The sequence below is a fragment of the Aythya marila genome (assembly GCF_965140915.1).
Source record: "Aythya marila genome assembly, chromosome: 2".
NCBI classification, from domain to species: domain Eukaryota; kingdom Metazoa; phylum Chordata; class Aves; order Anseriformes; family Anatidae; genus Aythya; species Aythya marila.
In genome coordinates, this window is record NC_139043.1 from 84,838,207 (window position 1) to 84,862,088 (window position 23,882).

Genomic DNA, 23,882 nt, shown 5'->3' on the forward strand with positions numbered 1-23,882 from the left:
TTATCTGCAAAAGAAAATGTTTTAAATGGAAAGGCTTGGGCTGGAGGAAAAGAAGCAATGATGTTTGTTTTATATGTCTTTATTTCCTGAAATGAAAAGCACATTCTTGGGCTAGTTGAAAAGCAAAACAGAGTACTACATAGTATACTCTGCAGGCATTTTTCCCCTTTGTTTAAACAGGCTTTCAACTTGTTATTTTTATTAATTATAGATTCTGCTATTAATATAGTCTCCATTGAAAGACAGGTACAAAAGATTGCTTATATTAAATCTGAATGAATTCTCTCATTATTTCCTGGTAAACAAAACTGAAAAAGCTGTGATTTCAATAATTAAGCAGCAGTGGTTAGTTTAGTAATCTCAGTTCTTCCTGGTAAAATTTAAAATGCTTTGTGACATTTCTATAAAGAAAAAGTGGACGTGCACTGTTGATGTGAAAGCAAGCAGGATGATTTAAAATGCACTCTAACTACACAGCACACACAGGCATTCAAATATGTGCACATATTGGCACATAAACACCAAGCATAGGACCTGCTCCACTGAGCAATAGAGTTTGCAAGTCATAGCTGTTGAATGGTAAATATTGAAATAATTGGAATTAACTCAGGCAGTGAAACTGTAGTGATGCAGACTAGACTTCCAGTCCTGGCACAAATCTGTCGAAGCAGAGGGACAGTTCAAAAATGAGGATAAATTGCTTCTGCTTTGCAGTGCTCCATTTCACTCTTGTCTTGTATGTGTCTGCTTGTTGCTCCTTTCCTTCAATCAATGTTTTAGCTCTTCTGATTACTGCTGCAGTCACACCTTGAGCAACTAAAATCTCCATTTCATGCTTGAGAGAAATTCTGCAAAAACAGCAGGACTGCAGCCTTTCCCAACACACAAGGTCTCTCAGCAGAGCTGACCCCAGGTGTGATGTGTCCTGGCTGTGTTGGGGAGAAAGGGTTGTCCTTTCACAATGTTCTTAGCTGCTTAGCTTAGTGAGGCTGGTACAAAAGCAGGTAGTCAGTGTCAAATGTGATTGGGGTTCATTCTGCTGAAGCTGTAGGTACAGTGATTCACGGGGATGGCCAGTTTCACTCTGGATTAAGACATGAACAGCAAAATTACGTTTCTAAGGAGAAAAGCTTATAAGGTGATTGTGGATAGAAACACCCCCAGTTAATCATCAGTATGCCTGAAGCACGTGTCTCAAGTATGGGCTTACATGGCTAAGTTTTACATCTCTGTGTTCCCTGCATTTCTAATGAATTTCTGTTGGTTACAGGCAGTGGAATGGCAATGTGATGAAGCTACTAAAAGAGCCTGTTACAGTAAAGGCAAATCAAAGGTAAGCATGAGACCATTCTGCTTTTACAAAATTTTTAATATCAGCTATAATTCAGTGTATAAATCTCTTCTACCTTACGCAGTTGTGCTATCTCCCATTCTTTTCTGAGTAAAGTTGTAGTAAAACAGTATGACATTGATATATGTGCAAAGGAAAAAAAAATATATATATAGGGAGGTGTGTGGTGGGAGGAACAGTCACATGAAGATATTGTGAAAAGATCAAGGAATTGAGTTTCTAACAATTTACTGTTTGGACTCTACAACATGTCATGTGTAATGGGCTGTATTCTCACTTCATTTTCAACACTGTAAATCCCATATAACTGTGTAATTTCTTTATAAATTCATCAGTTTGTTTTCCTGCGTATTAGATGCAATTTTTGAAACATTTATATTTCATAATGATGCTATGAAGACAATAGTATGTCATTTACTAAACTTATCACAGAATCACAGAATCACAGAATTATAGCACAATAACTATAAGTGAACACACTTGGTTTCAGGACTCACATTCAGCAAAACATGTTGGCATACGTTGCTGATGAGCAAAACTCAAAAGAAAAAACAAAGAAAGAAATAAAAGAACATAAAACCTTAGCAAGCTTGAAAAATGTATTCCAAATGTTCATGCCTTCTAGTAGAGGACAGATCTCTTCTGCATTGTCTGCATAGTTATATATATATCTAATCACTGACCTTTAACATCTCCCATCAAGCAAAGCAGTTCATTTTCAGCTTTTCTTACTAAGTGCTGGAAAATAATGTTGCAGCGTGGCCACGGTGTATCTCTTCCCATCTGAGATTGAAGAAGAAGAATTTAATTACAGAATCATGTCCATGTTATACTGTGAAGAGAGAAAAAGACTGAATTAGCTGGGGAAAATAAATAAATAAATAAATAAATAAATAAGAAGGAGAAAGAAAGAAAGAAAGAGAGAGAGAGAGAGAGAGAGAAAGAGAGAAGGAATAGAAGGAAAGAAAGATATGCACTGTAAAGCATGGAAGATTATTGTCTTTATGGAGGAACATCTTTCACTGTAGATATGATTTTACAGCACTGAGAAAAGGAATTAAGGATGGCATTGCCTTTTTTATTCTTCTCCTTTCCCTTTCTTCCCATCCCAGCATGGGAAACATGTATTTAAAGTTACTGATAACTAGGCATTAACATGCAGAATTTACTAGGTGTGTATAGAAGGTATTAATAGCTAGAGAAAAGGAATGGGCAATATTTTACCTTAAAATTACTGACTTGTGTGAAGGCTTTAATGGTAGAAATAGATTATAGATCAGAATGCTTACTAGATGCTTACTTGTTAACCTGCAGAGAGAAAATAATTTTGTGGACCTCGTATTTTAGACAAATGTTTCATTTTGTAAATTGTTATTTCCACCTAAAGTATTTGTAGTCTGTGATGTAATATACCCTTCAAGGCTTCACCCTTAGTTTTGAGGTGACATAATCTGAAGTTAAAGAGCTTGCTCAAGTGACAATAGAATATTGTTATTTGGCAATGATTGAGGTGTGTACAGAGCAGAAAATATCACGGTAGGAATGCAGTGTATAACTAAAAGTTTATGCCTCTGTTTTACAGTTATTTTTGAAATTTAAAACTGTGAGAATAACATTCAGCTCATCTGAAAATCACAGTGCAGTGACTGTAATCTAACATGATGGATGAAAATGATGGTAAATTTGAGGCTATAGCGGTATACTTTGACTATTATGTTTACAGTACTCTTTGTGGTTTAATATCCATGTTCCTTTCAACAGTGCAGAAGCATATGTTGCTATTAAATAATTTTGCTCAGAAAAATACTCAATATTTGTGAAATGTGTTCAAGAATAGCTAGTGTAGTACATACATACATGTTTTCATTCATGCTCATCACACTGTTTTGTAGAAGTGATTGAAAGTTGTCAATGTACAATAGTATGTATTCTATTCTAATAAAGACCTCTAAGATTTCAGTACTTAAGGGGTGCTTATAGGAAAGCTGAAGAAAAACTTTTTACCAAGGCCTGTAATGATAGGACAAAGAATAATGATCTCAAAGAAGAGGCTAGATATGGATTATAGATTATTATTAGAAAGGGTTTTAATTGTAGTTTTTTGTTGTTATTTGTTTTTAACCACAAGGGTGGTGAGGCACTGCAATGAGTTGCTCAAAGAGGCTGTCGATGCCCCATCATTGGAAATGTTCAAAGCCAGGTTGGATGGGGCTTTGGGTGGTTTGATTTAATATAAGGTGTTCCTGCTCCTGGTAGGGGTGTTGGACTTGATGTTCTTATCTAAGGTCACTTCTAATCCAAACTGTTCTATGATGCTGTGATTGCTTCTTAGTATTGTTACTATTTGGATAAAAATTTAGTGTTTCATTTTGAATCTGTAGCCTTTTTCTTCATTCACAATCTAGAAGAGAAGCACAATTCTTGGATTTCATTACATTTGAATGCAATCCAGTGAAGAAATAATTCTGACTGAGCAACCAGCCCAGATGGAACGACAACTGTCTTTTTCTTTGTACTTTTCATGCCTCTTGCTTTCACTGATGTGCTTGAGGTTAAAATCAAAGATTAAGTTTAAGGCCAGAGAAAGGATAACCTGATGATATATGTCTTTTGCTGACTTATGCCCAAGACTAAAAGAAGTTCATGACACAGGTTATTTTTAAGAGCCATACTCTTTAAACTGGGAGAACTTACTCATGCAGATGAGGAAAGCGCATGCTCCGTGGCATCTCCTTTTCCTAGTGAAACCACAGCAGTCTTCACTTGAAACAAAGGGAAATTAGCAGACATGGAGGAATTCACTTCAGTGGTACAGTGAATTGTATTTTTTCAGAGAAACTCCCCCTGGAAGATTCCAGTTGCTGTTACCAGAAAGGTTGCTTCCTTGTTTGCTGTCGCATACGTAGATCCAGCTTAAACTGGGGAGCTGCTGGGGATTTCATTTTTGTAAAACTTCTCAGGGCGACTTCAGATTTTAGGCCAGATACATGTGTGACTGTAGGGAGGGGACAGGAAAGACTGGAGACAAAATACACAAGGCAAGCCCAGACAGTGGCAAAGGAATGGTGAGGATTACAAGGATGGCTGTGGGTAAGTTACTCACTCAGATCTTGGTTTCTCTTGAAGCTTTTCTGACCACAGACCAGTGTGGGGGCAGTGAGTGCAGGCAGAAAACCTCTAAGTCAGTTTGCTGATGGAGTGCCCTGAAATCACAAGCCAGCTTTGAACTGTAAAGCAGCTCTAGCTGTTTTGAGATAATGGTCAGTTAAATGCAACTTTGGTGTTGTTATTGAGAAAGAAGCTGCATGGAATTTTTGCCCCTAGCTGTTAGCAGTAGTTGTTGTTCTGAGCTTTATACTTTAGGAGCCAATGAGGGAAAAGAGATGGAGAGAAAAATATACAGGGACATCTGTCACATCTGACAGTGTAATGCGCACTTGACTTTTGAAGGTTGATGTTTGTTACTGAGACTTCATACATTTATCTACCAATGTAAGCAGTTGCTTAAAATAACTAGTGGCTTCAAGAGTGAGCCAGACAAAATGATGTCCTTGTGGCCAGCATGTGTTAGCCTTTAGAAGTCTAAAATAGCACACATGATTAAGAGAATAAATTTGGCCATTTCAACTGGAACTTGTTGTAAGAACTGTTATAAATGAAAAAATACAAATACATAAGGGAAAAAGTAAAATAAAATAAAATAAGAGATTAAAAAAAAAAATGTAGTCAAGCATCTTACCCCTTGTTTATTTAAGATTGTAATGGTTGCACATATTAGCATATGAATTTTCTATAAAAGTATTAAAAATATAAGCACGGATGTATTTAAAATATTAGCCTATACAACAAATGTTGCTGCAAATGGCTAAGTAACTGTAGCCAGATTGTCCTTAAACTGTCAAGTAGGTGTTAAAATTAAGTAGTAATCTAGCCTGCTTTGCCGCTAAATTGTTTCAAATAGCTCTGTTTTCTTTAAGGTATACTGATATAAAAATAGACAGTACTTACTCAATTAATTTCTTTTTCTTTAAAAGGTATTTTTATGGGGCAGTAAGAAAACATGGGCAAAGAAGTAAAGATGAAATGTAGAATAAGTCTACAGAAATGTAGGATAAGTCTACATAAAAGATGGCCACCAAAGCTACCACCATTCTCCAAAATGGGAGGGGAACACCTTTGATTTTAAAGCCACAAATGCTGCTTCTATAACACACACCTCTTTTTTTTTTTTTTTCAGATTTGAAAAAAAAAAAAAGTGATTCTAAACATTTTAATCGACTAAATTTAATTTAATAATTTTTCAATGTTTTTGGGTGGTGATTGTTTTATTCAGGACTAGTCTTTTGTTTTGTATTATTTTGGATTTGTTGTGTGAATAAAATAACCAATTGTATAAGCCACTTTTTCAGCTCTGATTTTGTTGTACTGTGTACCCAACAAAAGTTTTCTCTGAGATGTCTTATTTGCCCTGTTGCACTGTGGATGCTTGTGAAGTTGGCACCAGGCTTGGAAACATAAAAGAGATTCACAAATCTCTTTTGTGAATCTTGTGAATCTCAGAAATGTCAGAGTTTTAAAAAATTACATTATTTTTGAACAAAAAGAGTGGGTGATCAACACGCAAATAATTTAGCAATGGCACTGTTTCAGGGAGCTCTGAGATATGAAGAGAAGAGGTTGGTTGGGCTGTAATGTCAGAACCCACTTATTTTTCCTACACTTACATTCCATAGATTGCAGCAAAGGGCGAGATGGAAACAGCCCAAAGAATGAAGTACTGTGTTAATTTATATGAAATTCCTTGAACATCCTTCATTCCCTCTCTTTCAAAAACCAAACCAAACAAATGAAAAACAAAACAAAACACAAACAAAACACAAACAAAGCAAATAATAATAAAAAAAAATAACTATCTTTTTTTTTTTTTCATATGTGTGTAGTTAGAACAACATGCATTAGGAAAGCTGCCCAGAAGCAGAAGTGAAATAATTGCACTTTAAAAGGCTTGTTGCACTGCCAGACTCTATTATATGGTTGCATTTTAACTTCTGTTTGTTTGAAAGAGTTTTAAGATGACAGTCTTGGTAAATTCAAGATATTTTTACCCAGCAGGAATCAACTTTTAGTTTTAAAATGTTTGACAATTACACTTAAGGCTCAAAGAGAAAGTTCTAAAAGTTTTCATGAGAGACTAATGCAGTTTCTTTTGTATGTGCATTTTTTGAAGATGTTGCTCAGTTTTGAATGTTTTTTGATGTTTTATGTTTTGGTTTGGTTTTATTAATATTATTCAGAAATCTTAAATATATTTTGTCCATCTTCCTTCATCTTGCTTTATTTTGTGCCTGATGAATTTATTCATAATTATATTTGTCTTTCAACGTGAGAGTCTATTTGCAAGATAAACAAACAATATACTTAATAAAACCATAGGACCGGATAATGGGACTTCTGCACTATTACCATTACATGGATGTACTTGCATGATTTCCCTTAAAATGTTAGAACTTCATAGGTATATTTTCACAAGGGTTTTTTGATCTTTTACATGTTAATGAATGCTGGAAAAGCATTTTAGCCAAGTTCTCAAATGGAAAGATCCTGGATTTTTTTTTTTTATTAGTATTTTTATTTTTTCCCTCCAAGCATATGGTTGATTTTCTTCATTTTATTTGATTCTTCCTTCATTTCTGCAGGATGAATGTTTGAGTCTATCCAATATACATTTCTGGGAGATCTTTAGTATTGCAGAAAAAAGCTCTGTCTGAATAAATGCTAGACATTGCTGTTGGTTCCTAGCTTCTGAAATGAGTGAAATAAATCATAAAGCATATACACATTCTAACAGGGTTAAAAAAAATAAAAATCAAATTATTCCTCAGGGGTCAGTGTATGTGTAGTGAGATAATGAAATTTTTGAGGTTTTCATGAGAAACTTCAAATTGACAGAAATTTAGATGCTTATAATAATTAAAAACAAACAAACAAACAAAACATAAATTATGAAACTAGTAGGGACAAATCCATGTCTGGACATCTCAATAATTTTATTTATACTAGTTTGAACATACTCTTCTTATTGGCAAGCTGTTATTAATCCTGACTTCCTCCCTTTTGTGATCTGTCTTTAAAAACAGCATCTGATTTGTTGAAATGGCAGTGCATTAATAGTTTAGCTAAACATTTGAAGTGCACAGTCAGAAATAGTCTTTGATACTGAAGATCTTTTTTGTTCTGATATTAAGATCCTTTCACAAAGATGGATGCCTGTGTTTTTATTAGGAAGTGTTTATGAGTATCAGTATTGCTAACACATTGGGTGTTCATAAGCTTTGAATAAATTATTTCTTCTCTATTGCAGGAGGAATGCCAGAACTATATTCGAGTGCTTCTTGTTGGAGGCAACCATCTCTTTACCTGTGGAACCAATGCATTCACTCCTATTTGCACCAATCGGACGGTATGACTTAAAGATTGTGTCTGATGAGCTCAAGTCTGAGCTCAAGCTCTAAGACAGCTGATTAATAGGCAGAGTATGCTGTGGTTGTGTCCAGACCATTTGCATGTGGGTTGGAGAGCTGATATGTAAAATGTTAGTTTGGCTGCCTACTGTGCATGTGTAGTTATAGAGAAGATGAGTACCTGTGCTACTGATTTTTGACTGGTGAGAGTGAGAAATCTTTGCTGAAAAATAATTACATTTCTGGAAAACAAACAAACAAACAAAACCCTACTTGCAATTTATGTGTGTCAAAGGATCAAAAATAGTCATATAATAAAAAACAAAATGTTACTGTTTGGACTAAGTGAACTATTTATTTAAGAAGGGGAGAATTGTTTAAATACAAAGAACAACTACCACCAAAAAATCCTTGTCACATTTATTATGTTTAAAACTTTTCTACCTTTATTTTCAAATAACATATTAGCACTGCACTTTGCTATGTAGATGAAAGTATTAGGGCTGTTGAATCAGAGAATATTTCTACAGAGCTAGAAAGCTCAGTTTAAAAAAAATAAATAAATAAAAAATCTCATTTTCATAAGACATTCTTTCCTAGAACACACCTACATAACAGTCATATTTTTTTACTATCTGACCAATTGCTGTGATGAATACCTTAGTGGCTTCTGGCAATCAGATCTATTTTTTATAGTAACAATCTGTGTATAGATAATTATTTTTTGAGTTATTTCTAATATCAGACATTTTAGGCTAATGATTAACTTGTATATTTTACCCACCAAAGGTGCAGAAGCAAGATCAGACATTACATTAAAACCTCTATGAGACAGTTCAAGATAGATGTACAGGTCAGCTCATTAGTGCTGTAGAATGCCAAAGATGATAATTAGTGTTTATGATATGATTTTGCTCAGATTGATGCAGCTTGGCCAAAATGACAATTTTCAGGTCATTTTAATCCCATTTTCTCACTATTTTACAGTTAAGTAACTTGACAGAGATACATGATCAAATCAGTGGCATGGCTCGTTGTCCTTATAGTCCCCAGCACAACTCCACAGCTCTTCTCACTTCCAGTGGGGAATTATATGCTGCTACGGCCATGGATTTTCCAGGAAGGGATCCTGCCATTTATCGCAGTCTGGGGGCCCTTCCTCCTCTCCGCACTGCCCAATACAACTCCAAGTGGCTGAATGGTGAGTACTGATGAACTATGAGACTTAACTGCTTCTTAACCCATGTTCTCCCAATTTGTGTTGTGGAAATTCCATTGCTGAAATTCCATTCAGAGAAACTGAAATGTTTTAGACTACCGTTTTTATAATTTTATTTTATTTTTTTTTATAATACGTTGAATTTACGTTTTTTCATAATACATTTTGAATTTAATACTGTTATAATGGCATGTAATTAACGTAGCTGTTGTTTGTAGATGTGTGCTTCAATATTCAAGCTGTGTTTGCAGGCATGGGGATGAGCTGTACTTTATCTCTCATATGTGCTTACTTAGCAAAACTGAGTTGGCCAAGAGCAGTAGCTTGTCTTTAGTATTCTTTTGTTGAGTTCTTCAAAAACCAAAGGCAGAAAATAAGCAGACTGAATTTCCCCACCTTCTCTTGCAGGTCCCAGCCTTGACAAGCAGAAATAGGTGTGTTTTCAAGCTGCTTAGGTGGCAAACTAACATTTTTGAAGCTTATTATAGCCAAAGAAAAGGGGCTAGTCTGCAAGACATATCATAAAAATAATATAGTATCAGTGACTATATAGATACAATAATTCCTGTACCATAGATGTTAAATACCTTGTGAGGATTTCCAGCTGGGAGAAGTTGTAAACTGACAGGTATTCCTCATATGTAACAGGGCCACTTGCCAATTAATGCATGTATTTCAAAACATAGATGCAGTCTTTTTAAAATGAAAATTATTGTTTAGCATAAAATATAAAATTATGTACTTTATAATTTGCCCATGTTTGTCCCAGTAGGGAAAACAAAATTAATTTTCATAACTCATGACATGTAAGTAACCATCAGTCTCAACTCCCACAATGCATTTCATGTTACGATGGAATTACTCATCTTCAAAATTAGAATCATAGAATCATAGAATCACAGAATATCCTGAGTTGGAAGGGACCCTTAAGGATCATCAAGTCCAACTCTTGACACCGCACAGGTCTACCCAAAAGTTCAGACCATGTGACTAAGTTCACAGTCCAATCTCTTCTTAAATTCAGACAGGCTCGGTGCAGTGACCACTTCCCTGGGGAGCCTGTTCCAGTGTGCAACCACCCTCTCTGTGAAGAACCCCCTCCTGACGTCCAGCCTAAATTTCCCCTGCCTCAGCTTAACCCCGTTCCCGCGGGTCCTGTCACTAGTGTTAATGGAGAAAAGGTCTCCTGCCTCTCGACACCCCCTTACGAGGAAGTTGTAGACTGTGATGAGGTCTCCCCTCAGCCTCCTCTTCTCCAGGCTGAACAGGCCCAGTGACCTCAGCCGTTCCTCATACGTCTTCCCCTCCAGGCCTTTCACCATCTTCGTAGCCCTCCTCTGGACACTTTCCAACAGTTTCATGTCCTTTTTATACTGTGGTGCCCAGAACTGCACACAGTACTCGAGGCGAGGCCGCACCAGCGCAGAGTAGAGTGGGACAATCACCTCCCTTGACCTACTAGCGATGCCGTGCTTAATGCACCCCAGGACACGATTGGCCCTCCTGGCTGCCAGGGCACATTGCTGGCTCATATTCAACTTGCTGTCTACCACGACCCCCAGATCCCTCTCTTCTAGGCTGCTCTCCAGCGTCTCATCGCCCAGTCTGTACATGCAGCCAGGGTTTCCCCGTCCCAGGTGCAGGACCCGGCACTTGCTCTTATTGAACTTCATGCGGTTGGTGATCGCCCAGCTCTCCAACCTGTCCAGATCCCTCTGCAAGGCCTTTCCACCCTCATTTGAGTCCACAACTCCTCCAAGTTTGGTGTCATCAGCAAACTTGCTCAAAATACTTTCTATTCCTACATCCAGATCGTTTATAAAAATATTGAAAAGTACCGGCCCTAAAATGGAGCCTTGAGGGACCCCACTGGTGACCGCCCGCCAGCCTGACGCAGCCCCATTTACCATAACCCTTTGGGCCCTGCCCGTTAGCCAATTGCTCACCCATCGTATGATGTTTTTATTTAGCTGTATGGTGGACATTTTGTCCAGTAGGATCCTATGGGAAACCGTGTCAAAAGCCTTGCTGAAGTCCAAAAAAATCACATCAGCTGGTTTCCCTTGGTCCACCATACGGGTGATCTTATCATAAAAGGAAATCAGGTTAGTTAGGCAGGACCTACCCTTCACAAACCCATGCTGGCTGGGACCAATGACTGCTTTGTCCCCCAGGTGCGCCTCAATAAGACCGAGAACCAGCTTCTCCATGATTTTACCAGGCACTGACGTGAGACTGACAGGCCTGTAATTGCTAGGGTCTTCTTTCTGACCCTTCTTGAAAATTGGCACAACATTTGCCAGCTTCCAGTCTACCGGGACCTCTCCAAATTCCCAGGATCGTTGAAAAATAATTGAAAGAGGTTCCGCGATGACATCCGCCAGCTCTTTCAGCACCCGGGGATGAATCCCATCCGGACCCATGGACTTGTAGGGATCCAGGTGGAGTAGCAAATCCCGCACACGTTCAGGGTCAGTTGGGAGTTTGTCATCCCCACCGTCCCGGTCCTCCAGCTCAGGACACCCTGGGTCCCGAAGCCCATCATCGGCATTGAAGACAGAGGCAAAGAAGGCGTTAAGCGTCTCTGCTTTGCCTGTGTCATCGTCTGTGAGGAGACCTTCCCTATCAAGGAGCGGCCCTATGTATTCTTTAGTTCTCCTTTTTCCATTCACATATCTAAAAAAACCCTTTTTATTTTCTCTCACAGACACAGCCAGCTTCAACTCTAGCTGTGCTTTGGCCACTCGAACTTTCTCCCTACAAACACGAACAGCATCCCTGTATTCTTTCCATGACGCCTGGCCCTCCTTCCAGTAGCGAAACACTCTCTGTTTCCGCCTAATCTCCATTAGAACATTCCTGGTCAGCCACGCCGGCCTCCTTCCCCGCCTGCCTGACTTGCGATATTTTGGAATTGCCTTATCTTGTGCTTCTAGGAGGCATCGCTTAAAGAGTGACCAGCACTGGTGGACATCGAGGCCTTCAAGAGCAGTTTCCCAGGGGACCATGCTGACTAGTTCCCTGAGCAGCCTGAAGTCCGCTTTCCCCATATCTAGGGATGAGGTTTTGGTGGCACTTTTCCTTCTGTCACCATAAATTTTGAACTCAACCACTTCATGGTCGCTCTGACCGAGGCGGCCACCAATCACCACATCTCCCACCAGACCCTCTCTGTTTTCTAGCAACAGGTCTAGGAGGGCACCTTTCCTAGTTGGCTCCGTTAGCACCTGCACCAAGAAGTTATCATCTAGGTGCTTCATGAACCTCCTGGACTTGCTCGTGTCAGCCATGTGGCACTCCCAGTTAACGTCCGGCAAGTTGAAGTCCCCCATAAGGACAAGGGGAGTTAATCTCGAGGCCTCTCTTAGTTCTGTAAAGAATAATTTATCGGCGCTATCGTCCTGGCCAGGCGGTCTGTAATAGACTCCCACAATGACATCCCCTTTATTCGTTCGTCCCTTGATCCTTACCCAGAGGCTCTCAACTTTGCCATCGCCGACCTGAAGTTCCACACAGTCCAGCCCCTGCTTCACATACATCGCCACCCCACCACCTCGCCTACCCTGCCTGTCCCTCCTGAAGAGCCTGTAACCATCTATCGCAACACCCCAGTCACAGGACTCATCCCACCAGGTTTCGCTTATGCCGATGATGTCGTAGTTGCGGGACTGGGCCAGGACTTCTAGCTCATCTATTTTATTCCTCATACTGCGTGCGTTTGTGTAAAAGCATTTCAAGTGCGTCTCCTTACACTCAGCACCTTGTGGATCTGACCAAAGGACCTCACTGGCACACAGCCCCTCTGATTCTAGCGTACCATCCCTTAGGTCTTCACCGGCGCGCCTGGTTTTAGCCCCTTCCCCCTTCGACTCTAGTTTAAAGCCCTATCTATCAGCCCTGCCAACTCCTGACCAAAGTGCGTGTATAAACCCTTAAGTGCGTGTATAAACCCTTCCAGCTTCAGAACATTATGTCAGCTACAAGTGACAGACTTTATTTTAGATATTTCAGTCCTTATATAACCCTAATGCCGAATTGTGCATCTTTGCTTGGTGTATTTTCCCTATGCAAAGAAGCCATCAGAGGTGGCTTGGAGAGATTTCTTACATTCTCTGAAGGTCAGCTGATTTTAGTATATTAATTAACAAAACCAAACTGCATGAAACATAACAGAATTATAGTAGTATAAACGAGGTATGAGAGGAAAAATGAACTTGTTGTATAGATATCCCTGTTCAGGCAGCATTTGTACACACAGACATGGTATTGAAGATAATTGCTGTGCCACACCTGGGTGCTCCTGTCAAAGTGAAAACATTGTTCACACTGAGTTTTCAGCTTAACTGAATGTTCTATGCCAAAGGGCACAGTAAAATTCCCACCACTCCCCACCAAAGCTGCTCCAATTAATCAGATTGTCTCTATTTACATTTTGTCTATTAAAAGCTTCAGCAGCACCTATACGTTCTCTGTTAGAACTCATTCTTCTGCCTCAAAACTGTTTGGAATTAAGTTGTCAGGAATGTGTGTTTTTTATCTATGTGGAGGGAGAACAAGATGAGTTTTGTAATTGGAGCCAATTCAAGCAAATCCAATAAAAGGCTGGAAGCATCTGAGTGCCCTATGTGAAGAGAAGGGTCAGTGTCTTCTGGGGTAGCTAAAAGTTGGGGATTATATCTTTTTATGTCAATTTGCCTGCTCATATGTGATTCCGTGCAAAGGAACTGCATTAGGTTTTCAGTGCTTAGATTGAAGTGAAGAATTTGCTTCTTTCAGTGAGAAAGTAACATAGGTAATCCTGCAAGAAAAAGGTAGGAAGCTTTATCAACCGGAATGGAAGCTTCCTAGTCAATACCATTCTATGATTCATAATATGTATTCAGCAGCATTAGCTGACAGTTATTCTAATTCAGCCTTGTTTTAGGCATGTGTGCATATGCACATGTCTGAATATCTCCAATTCAAATGCATTTTTCTGTTACACCCATGTTTCCCTCAGAGGTGCGATCTCTTTTCTCACTTAGACTTGCTACTGTGCAGTTCATACTGGACCATTTCAAACTGTTTCTGGGGTTACAGCAGTATTTTAAAGCACAGCTGATTATCTTGCTTTCATGTTTCATGACTAGACAATAAAGACAGTGTTGCTTTTGATGGGTAGTGAACTTAGAGGTTTGATGGCGTAGTGCACTTAGAGGTTTTTAATGCCATCAGTCAGGCCAAAGGGACAGGCCTGTGTGCTGTCCTTCAGGGATTATGCTGTCAACATTCACTGTATCTTGCTGCAAAGGATATTGACATGGAAAGCTCCAAATCTTCAATATAGAAGAAAACTTGTTCGTAATTGGCAGAAGGCATGCAGTCACAGGAACCATGAAACACAATGTGGGAAGGGAAAAGTGGCTTGGGCAAGGTCCTGTGTACCACGCTGAAATTTCAGTTTCTGGAACCTCAGATATCACATACAAGACAAATTTAGGTTGATGGCCTGTCTCAGCCTCGCAATTCCTTCTGATTCAGCCAGAGTCATAAATTTATTATCAGGTTATGCCTTCTATTGGAGGCTTCGTAAGTCTGGAAGCAATCCACATCAGCTGAATTGGAAGTTGGAAGTTATTTTCAGGATATGTTACTGAGCATCATTCTGATAAGGTGCTTAGCCTTAGTAGGGCATGGAGAAGTCAGTGAAATTTCATTTCTGTATAATCATTTTCTTGATGCACTCAACACTCAATTATCTAGGGTGGTGAGGAGTTGGGGTAGCTTGGGTAAAAATATGAATTATTCAGACCACGTCAGCTACAAGAATATACTGTGGGGGTATAACTGAAAGGAAAAACTAAAGTTCAGTGACACTGCAGTGTATGGAGTACAAAGATCTCTGATCCAAAAGGGTAGATGGATAGCACAGCAACACCGTCAACACAGAGATTGTATTGGTGACTGGAGTTACTGTGGAAACCATCTTGGAGGGTCTGCAAATATACTGTTTGTTCACTAGACAACTTGCTGACAGTATTTGAGATTTGACTCACCTGAATTCTGTCTGTTCTGACAATTTTTAATAGCAGACAAAACACTTGAAAACTGTTGCAGATATCTGCCCACTTTCTAAAAGTTCTGGAAAAAAAATAGAGTTTAAACAGTCTTGTCTTCAGTGCAAGAAGAAAGAAACACCTGAAGGCAGTTATTGAATTTGCTGTCTTCTAAAATTAAGAGTAGTAACCTATTCAGCTCTTGATTATAACTGGTGATCATATTCAGAGAGAGTTTATCTCAGATCTTCCCTCCTTTACTCCAGAAGCAAATTAATCTTCTGCCCACAGAGCCTGTTTCTGTCTTACTGGTGCTCCTACAGATAATGTTAAGTACAGCTGGCCATATGCAGTGTACAGGTTTTTGACCATGATCATCATAATGCAGACTGTGCTCACCTTCATGAGGAGATACAATTGAAGGACCAGTGCTATGACCTGAGAGTTCACCATAAACCAGCAGTTCTACAGATCATGTAGCTCACCAGGAATTTATTAGCTGATGGCAAACAGACAGACCCCATATTACCTTAACCTTTCTTACCTCCCTTGTTAGTGTTCTTTAACTCTTACTATTCTCAGTGAAGATGAACCTGATCACCCAGAACAGTTAGCAACTGCTGCAAAACATTACTCTCCCATCACAATGGGCCAGGACTGGCTGCAGGACAGTAAGCTTGGAACTTTTGAACAGAGAATGTACCTCTCCCTTTAATATTTTCCTACTTTGGCCTTCTCTTCACATTTAGACAAAGGACAAAAAAACAGTTCTTGGAGTTACTCATGAGTTCGTGTATACACGCATGGACAAACCATAGAAGAAAGTAGAAAGGCTGTTTACCAGTATCTTACTCTCTAAGATGTGTTGTTTTGCCACCTATTCTCATTTCTCTTTCTCTCTAAGTCTTTACTCAAGTACTTCTGTGCTTGAGAGAAATGATTTGAGGTCAATGTGTGCATTTGAGCACACATTGAGCATTATATCTAAAGCAGACAGTTCTTCCATTGATTTCTTCTCCTGACCAATGCAATCAGCAAGACCTTGAGTTTCAGCCAACTGCTCAGGTCAGTAAAGGGCAGCATGTTGCTAGAACATTTTAAAATCACCTTAGTAGTATTAAAAAAAAATAAAATAGTCTGCCTTAGCAGTCTGCTTAGGACATTATTAAATGAAAGTAAATAAATTACATCTTTCATTAAGAAAAAAAAAAATACAGTTTGATTTACAGCTGACATGCTGTTTATTTGAGTCTCTTTAAACTCTCAGCATAAAACAGAGCTTAAATAATACCCAGAGTTTACTGTTACATTATGCTTCTAATTGGGCTTTGCTTTAAGGTTGATCCATGCAGTGCAGCAGGGGCAGAATTTATAATCATTTGGTCTAGAAGATAGAGGTAAATGGAACAGTTATGCTTGAAATCCACAAACTGCATGTGTTCGGATTGATGAGGAAAAGCCTCCACTGCTTAGACTTGGGAGATTTTAATTTTTTTTTTTTTTGTAGTCCAACATTTACAATTAATAATGGTATTTCTCCTTTCAGTTCACCTTCTCAAATCATGTTTGATTTGATGCCTAATTGTGAAGGTTTAGTTTAGTCTATAATGTCTGTTTTATAACGGCTTTGTTTAGCCAATAAGAGGACAAAACAGATTAAACAAAAAAAAAAAAATCAAATCCCAGTCAATCCCTTTGTTTTATCGTATGGCAAAACACTGAGACATTGGTTTCATTCTTTACAAAATGCCTTCACTTAAAATTGCACATTCAGGCTGCTTGGGTCTCCAACTGTCTTGAAATGCATTGTAGTAGTTTCTTTATCCTAGATATATAATGATAGATGCTCTTGGAACCCATTAAGTAAATACAAACTTGTTCTAAATGCCTAGTCACTTCATCACTGGGCAGATCAGAGATGATTAAAATGTGATTTAATAATGTGATTTTGTGGACCCAAACCAGAAAAAAAATAATAAAATAAAATCTTAGATTATAAACCTTTTTAGCTGAGAAGAGTATAGGAATGTTTGGGTTGTTCTATTCTGCTGGTAGACACAATATTATTGCTTTTCCCTCTTGCTGCTTGGTTATTAGATACCCTGAAAATGGTTCTTTTGAGATTTTTTTTTTTAAATATTTTGCTTAATAGAAAGTTTCTTAATCTGGTCTTAACTTATTCTTTTTAATTTAGTCTTCACAAGTAATAACAAAAACAAAATTCTCACAGATAGTTGGTAAGTGGGGTTTAAATCCATTTTAACATTTAGTAGCTCTAAATCCATTCTTGTTTGTTCACTTCTATTATAAATCTTGTTGCTAGAAGGATATGTGGAAAAAAAATTGAGCTAAGAAGAAAAATAATCCTATCACTTTTGCTTCAAAGCATTAATAGAAATGGGTATAATTACTCATTTTCGTTTGTTTGTTTTTAGTGAAAAGCCTTGTAAATTCCTGAAACAAGCTTTACTTATTATGCAATACATAATGTAACTCAAAACCACTGTTTTCTTCAGATGTGCAGGTTACTCTTCAGTTTTCAGGTATGAGGCCTGACTGAAGATAGTCAAAGCACATGCTACCAGTTGTTTATTTTGCAAGAAGACTAATAATTATTTTTCTTTGGTTATGCTACCCATACAGTTCATTCTGATCCTTTCTGTTCATCATTCTTTGTGCCAGTATCCTAAAATAGTATGGAAATACCTATTACTTTTGAAAGACATCCTTAGGATTCTCCACTGGAGCTGCTACCAGAGGCAAAAATTTTGCAGTTGTTCTGTGATTTTTCCTTTCAGAGCTGTATGTCTTTCCCTAAATGGTAATAAGAGTAGAAAAGAGGTAAGGTGACACAAGATGGAGGTACATCTGCTGACCTCCTTTGTCCTAGGTCAGACTGTTACTACAAAGCACCTTCATGCCACTTCCTCACCTATTTAAAATGGTAGAGATAGACATCTCTTCCCATGAAGGTGCGATTTTTTCCTTCTTATCTATCTCAGGTGAAGCAGCAAGTTCCACCTTTTCCTTATTGAAAGACTGTGAAGCTAGAGAGGGTAGAGCCTGTTCTTTTATATCTGGGCTGATCGTATCAACCAGTGTTAGGTGCCAGTTGGAGGGGGCTATACTAAGAAGGAAAAAAGGCATCCCTGCAAGTAAATCATCTGTGTCCAGCCATGCCTTGAGGTTGTGTGGCAGAAACATCAGACTCATTAATGCTGCAGAAAACAATAGTACACAGTGAGCAATAGAGAATGGAAGAAATTAAAACAGAAAAACATCTCAATGAGGGAAAGAGAGAAAAAGGGATGAGCGTTGGGAAACAAGAACACATAAAAAACAGCATTCACCAAAGAAAGGAGGAGGACAGAAATATCGGAGGCAGAAATAGAATTTCAGTAGCAGACACATCAAGTCTAACAGTGAATGGAGAAGGGGATGATTATTAATGTGAACTCCAATTCAATTCTTCAATTTTAGGTACCTCAAGGGAGGCTGTAGCGAGGTGGGGGTTGGCCTGTTCTCCCACGTGCCTGGTGACAGGACGAGGGGGAATGGGTTTAAGTTGAGCCAGGGGAGTTTTAGGCTAGATGTTAGGAAGAACTTCTTCACTGAAAGGGTTGTGAGGCACTGGAACAGGCTGCCCAGGGAAGTAGTGGAGTCACCATCCTTGGAAGTCTTCAAAAGACGTTTAGATGTAGAGCTTAGGGATATGGTTTAGTGGAGGGCTGTTAGCGTTAGGTTGGAGGTTGGACTCGATGACCTTGAGGTCTCTTCCAACCTAGAAATTCTGTGATTCTGTGATTCTGTGATTCAATTTCCAGCAAAAAAAGGAAAACAGTAAAGAGGCCCAGATCTGTAGAGAAAGCCCTTTGACTGGCTCTTTCTTTGCAAAACTGGATGAGAGGAAAAAAAAAGAAAGAAGAAATGGCTTTAATAATGTTTGGAGTTTTAAGTAAGCATCCAAGCTTCTGCAGTTTGTTGATAGATCTGTATAGACCAAACCCCTAGAGGTTCTGAGTGAATTACAGCAGTCATCTATATTCTCCCTCTTTGTGCTCCCCATCCCCCTTGTTCTCCTAATATCCTGCTGTGCAAGGTACCTATCCGTGAATATAGGAAACCAAAAATCCACTGAAGCTCAGATAGGACTCTCCGGGACTTAAATAGGTACTAGATCAGAATAGAGAATAATTTATGTCACTGAATTTGTCACCAGCAAATTTGCATCAGCTAATGATGTAATAAATTACAAAATATTATGCTCTATATGGAACATTTTACCTTGAAAATGAAGCAGATTTATTTGAAATAACAAATAATATTTTGTTTTGTAGTATTATATTTGAAAACTATTTTTCAGAAAAGTAATAATGGCATTTCAGGAATTATTAGAGTACATCAGTAAAATATGATGTCTAACAAGTGCATCTACTTTTATGATTATAGTGAATTGTATTACAAAATCTATCAGCAGTATAAAAGAAGATTGGAAAAAATATCCGTTATGCTCATTTTTACTGTATTTTGCAGTCCTTGCTCTTCCATACCCATAAAGCCTTCAATTGAACAAAAGGAACAGTATATATATATATATAAAAAAAAAAAAAAAAAAAAAAAAGGAGAGTTGAGGCATTGCAGAAGAAATAATAGTTCAAATAGACTGGTAACCAACTATGGTATGACAGATGAGTATTTTAAGAATGTGTCCTTGATGATTATGAAAGAGGAAAAATAGCTACTAATAAGCAATGATTTCCACCAGTTTTATACTTGGACTTAACATTTTCCATTTCAGCTAATGAGGGTAACTATGATGACTACAGGTTATATATTACTTTGAAGGAGTTTAACACCACAGGAAATTTTTACTCTAGGATTAAGATTTGTCCTTAAACAAGAAGCAATGCCTGGGGCAGCCTAATGTAAGATCTATACTGTTCCAACAGCTGCAGAGTGTTACACTAAATGAATATAATTAAAAAAGAAATACTAAGATGGCAGAATGTAAATAGGAAATGTACTTCATTAATTATGTTAGTAAGGTGGAAAAAAAAAAAAAGTCAACTAGCACAACATTTGGAATTTAAATTCTTTCCATTGTTTTCACTTTCATTTTGGAGAGCTTTTCTAACTGCAAGCTGAATGGTGTGTGTTTGGGGGGTGGGGTGGGGCAAAACAAACAAACAAAAAAATAAACCACAAAGACATATTCTTAGAATTTAATGCTATTAAGTATTTTGCTGAATATAAGAGACCAACAGCAAGAGGGTGTGATTCATTGATCTAGTGAGGTTGGCTAACAAGGTCCAAATGGATGTCATTCAGTATTAGATCACTGTTAAGATTTTTAAGATTTTGAAAATATTATAGAATCATAGAATATTTGAGTTGGAAGGGACCCACAGGGATCATCAAGTCCAACTCCTGGCTCAACACAGGACCATCCAAAAATTAAACCATACATCCAAGAGTGTTGTCCAAGTGCTTCTTGAAATCCTGGAGAGCCTGCTCCTGTGCCTAACCACCCCCACTGTAAAGAACCTTTTCTTAACACCCAGCCTGAACCTCCCCTATCACAGCTTCATGCCATTTTCTCAGGTCCTATTACTGGTCACCAGAGAAGAAATCAGATCCTGACTCCCTGCCCCTGTCTCCCCCTCCCTCCCGTGTAAGGAAGCTGTAGGCTGCCATGAGGTCTCCCCTCAGTCTCCTCTTCTTTAGAGTGAACAAACCAAGTGATATCAGCCACTCCTCATACATCCTCCCCTCTTCATAGGTCTCCTTGGGACAGTCTCAAATAGTTTTATGCCCTTTTTATACTGTGGTGTCCAAAACTGTACACACTACTTGAGGTGAGGCCACACCTCTTCCCTCAACCAGCTAGCAGTGCTGTGCCTGATGCACCCCAGGATATGGCTGGCCCTTTGGGCTGCCAGGGCACACTGTTGGGTCATACTCATCTTGCTATCAACCAAACCTCTAGATCGTTTTTTTTTTTTGTTTGTTTGTTTGTTTGTTTTGTTTTTTTTTGTTTTTTTTGGGGGGGTCAGGGGGGGAAGGGGTGCGGAGAGGCTGCTCTCTAGCTTCTCATCCCCTAGTCTATATGTATAGTCAGGGTTGCCAGATGCCAGGCACAGAATCTGGCACATGCTCTTGTTAAACTCCATGAGGTTGGTGATTGCCGAGCCCTCTAATTTGTCAAGATCTCTCTGCAAGGCCTCTCTGCCCTTGAGGGAGTCAACAGCTCCTCCTAGTTTAGTGTCATCTACAGACTTACTCAAAACACCTTCTAGTCCTATATCCAAGTTATTTAAGAAAACATGAAAGAGAGATGGCCATAAATTGGAGCCCTGCGGAACCCAAATAGTGACTAGCCACCAGCCTGGTGTAGCCCCATTTGCTATAATACTTTGAGACCAAACCATCAGCCAATTGTTCACCTATGGCATTACGTTTTTATCTAGCTGTACATGTATGCTATATCCATTTTGTCCAGAAGTATACAGTGGGAAACAGTATCAAAACTTTTACTGAAATCCAAAAAGATTACATCAACTGGCTTCTCTTGGTCAAATAGATGGGTAACCTTCTCAGGAAAGGAATTTAAATTTGTTAAGCAGGACCTTCTGTTCATGAACCTGTTTTGGCTATGACCAATGACCACATTGTCCTTCATGGATTTTTCAATAACTCCCAGGATAATTTTCTCCATAATTTTACCATGCACTAAAGTGAGACTGACAGGCCTGTAATTACCAGGGTCTTCTTTCTTGCCCTTCTTTAAAATTGGAATGAGGTTTGTGAGCTTCCAGTCAACTGGAACTACTCCAGATTCTCACAACAGTTGAAAAATAATTGAAGGAGGTCTCATGATGACATCAGCCAGCTCTCTGAGTACCCTGGGATGAATCCCATCAGGCTTCATAGACTTATATGCATCCAGGTGGAGCAGTGAATCTCATTGGTTGGCTGGGAATTTATCGTTCTCTCCACAGTCATGGTTCTCCAAGTCAGGGCATATGGGGTCCCAGAACCCATCATCAGTGTTGAAGGTGAAGGAGGCATTAAACGTCTCTGCTTTGTCTATGTCCCTGTTTGCGAGGTGACCATCCTCATCAAGTAATGGACCAATATTGTCTCTGGTCCTACTTTTGCTGTTAACATATTTAAAAACAAAAGGCAAAAACTTTTTTTTGTCCCCCCCAGTAGTGGCCAGCTTCAACTCTAATTGAGCTTTGGCCACACACATTTTCTCTGTACAAAGGCTAACAGACAACTATATATGCATCTTCTAGGCATATACATTTATGTTTGTGTGTACATACAAGTTTGTGCATATATATCCTCTGGCTCTCCTGAGTCCCCCAGCTCTGCACACTCTTGAGTCTCCTGGTCTGTTCTTGCGCTGCCTCCCAAGGTGTACAGCATATCCTTGCTTTTGTGCTACAAGGATGCTGTTCTCTGGGTTGCAACGTCAGTGTGTGTTGGGTGGCAGAGCTGCAGCCAGTCTCTACAGGAGCAGAGGAGCAGTCTGCACTGTCAGGAAGCATCAGTGTGAAAACAGTGAGCATGGGCTTGGTCTCTGAGTTCCGAGCATGGGTGGAAAGAGAAAATTATCTAAAGGGAAGAACTGCCTCTTCTTAGTAAATGCCTTTTTGTTCAGTGCAGAGACTGTACTCCCTGGGATATGTAGGTTTGTCTCCAGTCTTTGGAAAAACAATTATGTTATTTCTGATTGAAGCACTATCTGGACTTTGTATGGTTCAGTCATCTTTTACAACAACTCAGAAGAGTCTGTGGGGAAAAGTCGTTGCTGAACAGAGTCATGCAGCTTTAAGAGAGAAGCTACAGACATTCCCAGACCTTGAAGTCTGATTGCTGAGTTAGCAATCTTCAGAAATAGCATGCTACAACCCTGTTTGCCTGGAGGCAGCACTAACTAGCATGGCAGTGCTTTCAATACATGGACTTGAGTATCTGTGCAGCATTGCTCCATGTACTACACTGGAGACCTTTGTCATGTCACGTTGACAAACTCATTCCTGATTCCATTGGTTCCATTTGATTTGTGAAAGTCTAATAAACCTGACACATCCATAAACTGAATATATATATGTATGTAAAAAAACAAACAAACAACTGTCATTTACAATAGTCATGACATTATTACAGATTGACAGTCTCATGTTGATCCATAACAGCTGTATCCTGTCACACACCAGAATCCTTACACTTGTTATAGTAATCTTTTCATTCACAAACAAAATGAATTTACTCTTCCAGAACTACATGCAAATTCAGCAGGAAAAAAATAATAATAAAAATCATTTCAACTTATCTAGTGAAAGCCTTTGTAAGAAGTCCTCCATGTCAACTAATGACATTTCATAGCACAATATCTGGAAACCTATAAACTATTTTTTCCTAGAAAAGAATCTCCCTTTTCCTTTGAAGCTTTGAAGTGACTTAGTTCACTTTTCACAAAGAGAAAATGAAATGAAAAGTCTGACATGATAATCCCTCTATATCCACAAAATTCCAAGATAGCTCTGAGATTATTCAGTTTTCCCAAGTTTCAAGAGCAGGTCACATTTTCATCACTTCATAATCAGTAAAGTATATGCACAGGTTTTTGCAGATTATAGACTATTTCTCAGTTTTGAATCCTTGAAATGTGAGTACTAGTTTTTATTTATACATGTACTATGATGTACATGTACATGTATGTACAACTTTAAAATAGTCTCATGACAAATTGACGTGGATTTTTCAAGAACCTTAAAAACATTTCTAAATGTATTTCATATTATGTT

At 38.7% G+C, this 23,882-nt stretch overlaps 1 protein-coding gene across 7 annotated transcripts in view; it reads left to right on the forward strand.

Moving 5' to 3' along the window:
* Positions 1 to 23,882, forward strand: part of SEMA5A (semaphorin 5A) — a 340,995-nt gene that overhangs the window by 181,141 nt on the left and 135,972 nt on the right. For all 7 annotated transcript variants that reach the window (XM_082753180.1, XM_082753178.1, XM_082753176.1 and 4 more), the window contains 3 exons: positions 1,271 to 1,333; positions 7,713 to 7,811; positions 8,800 to 9,013. In XM_082753180.1, the coding sequence (XP_082609306.1) occupies positions 1,271 to 1,333; positions 7,713 to 7,811; positions 8,800 to 9,013 (376 nt within the window). The remainder of the gene's footprint in view (positions 1 to 1,270; positions 1,334 to 7,712; positions 7,812 to 8,799; positions 9,014 to 23,882) is intronic.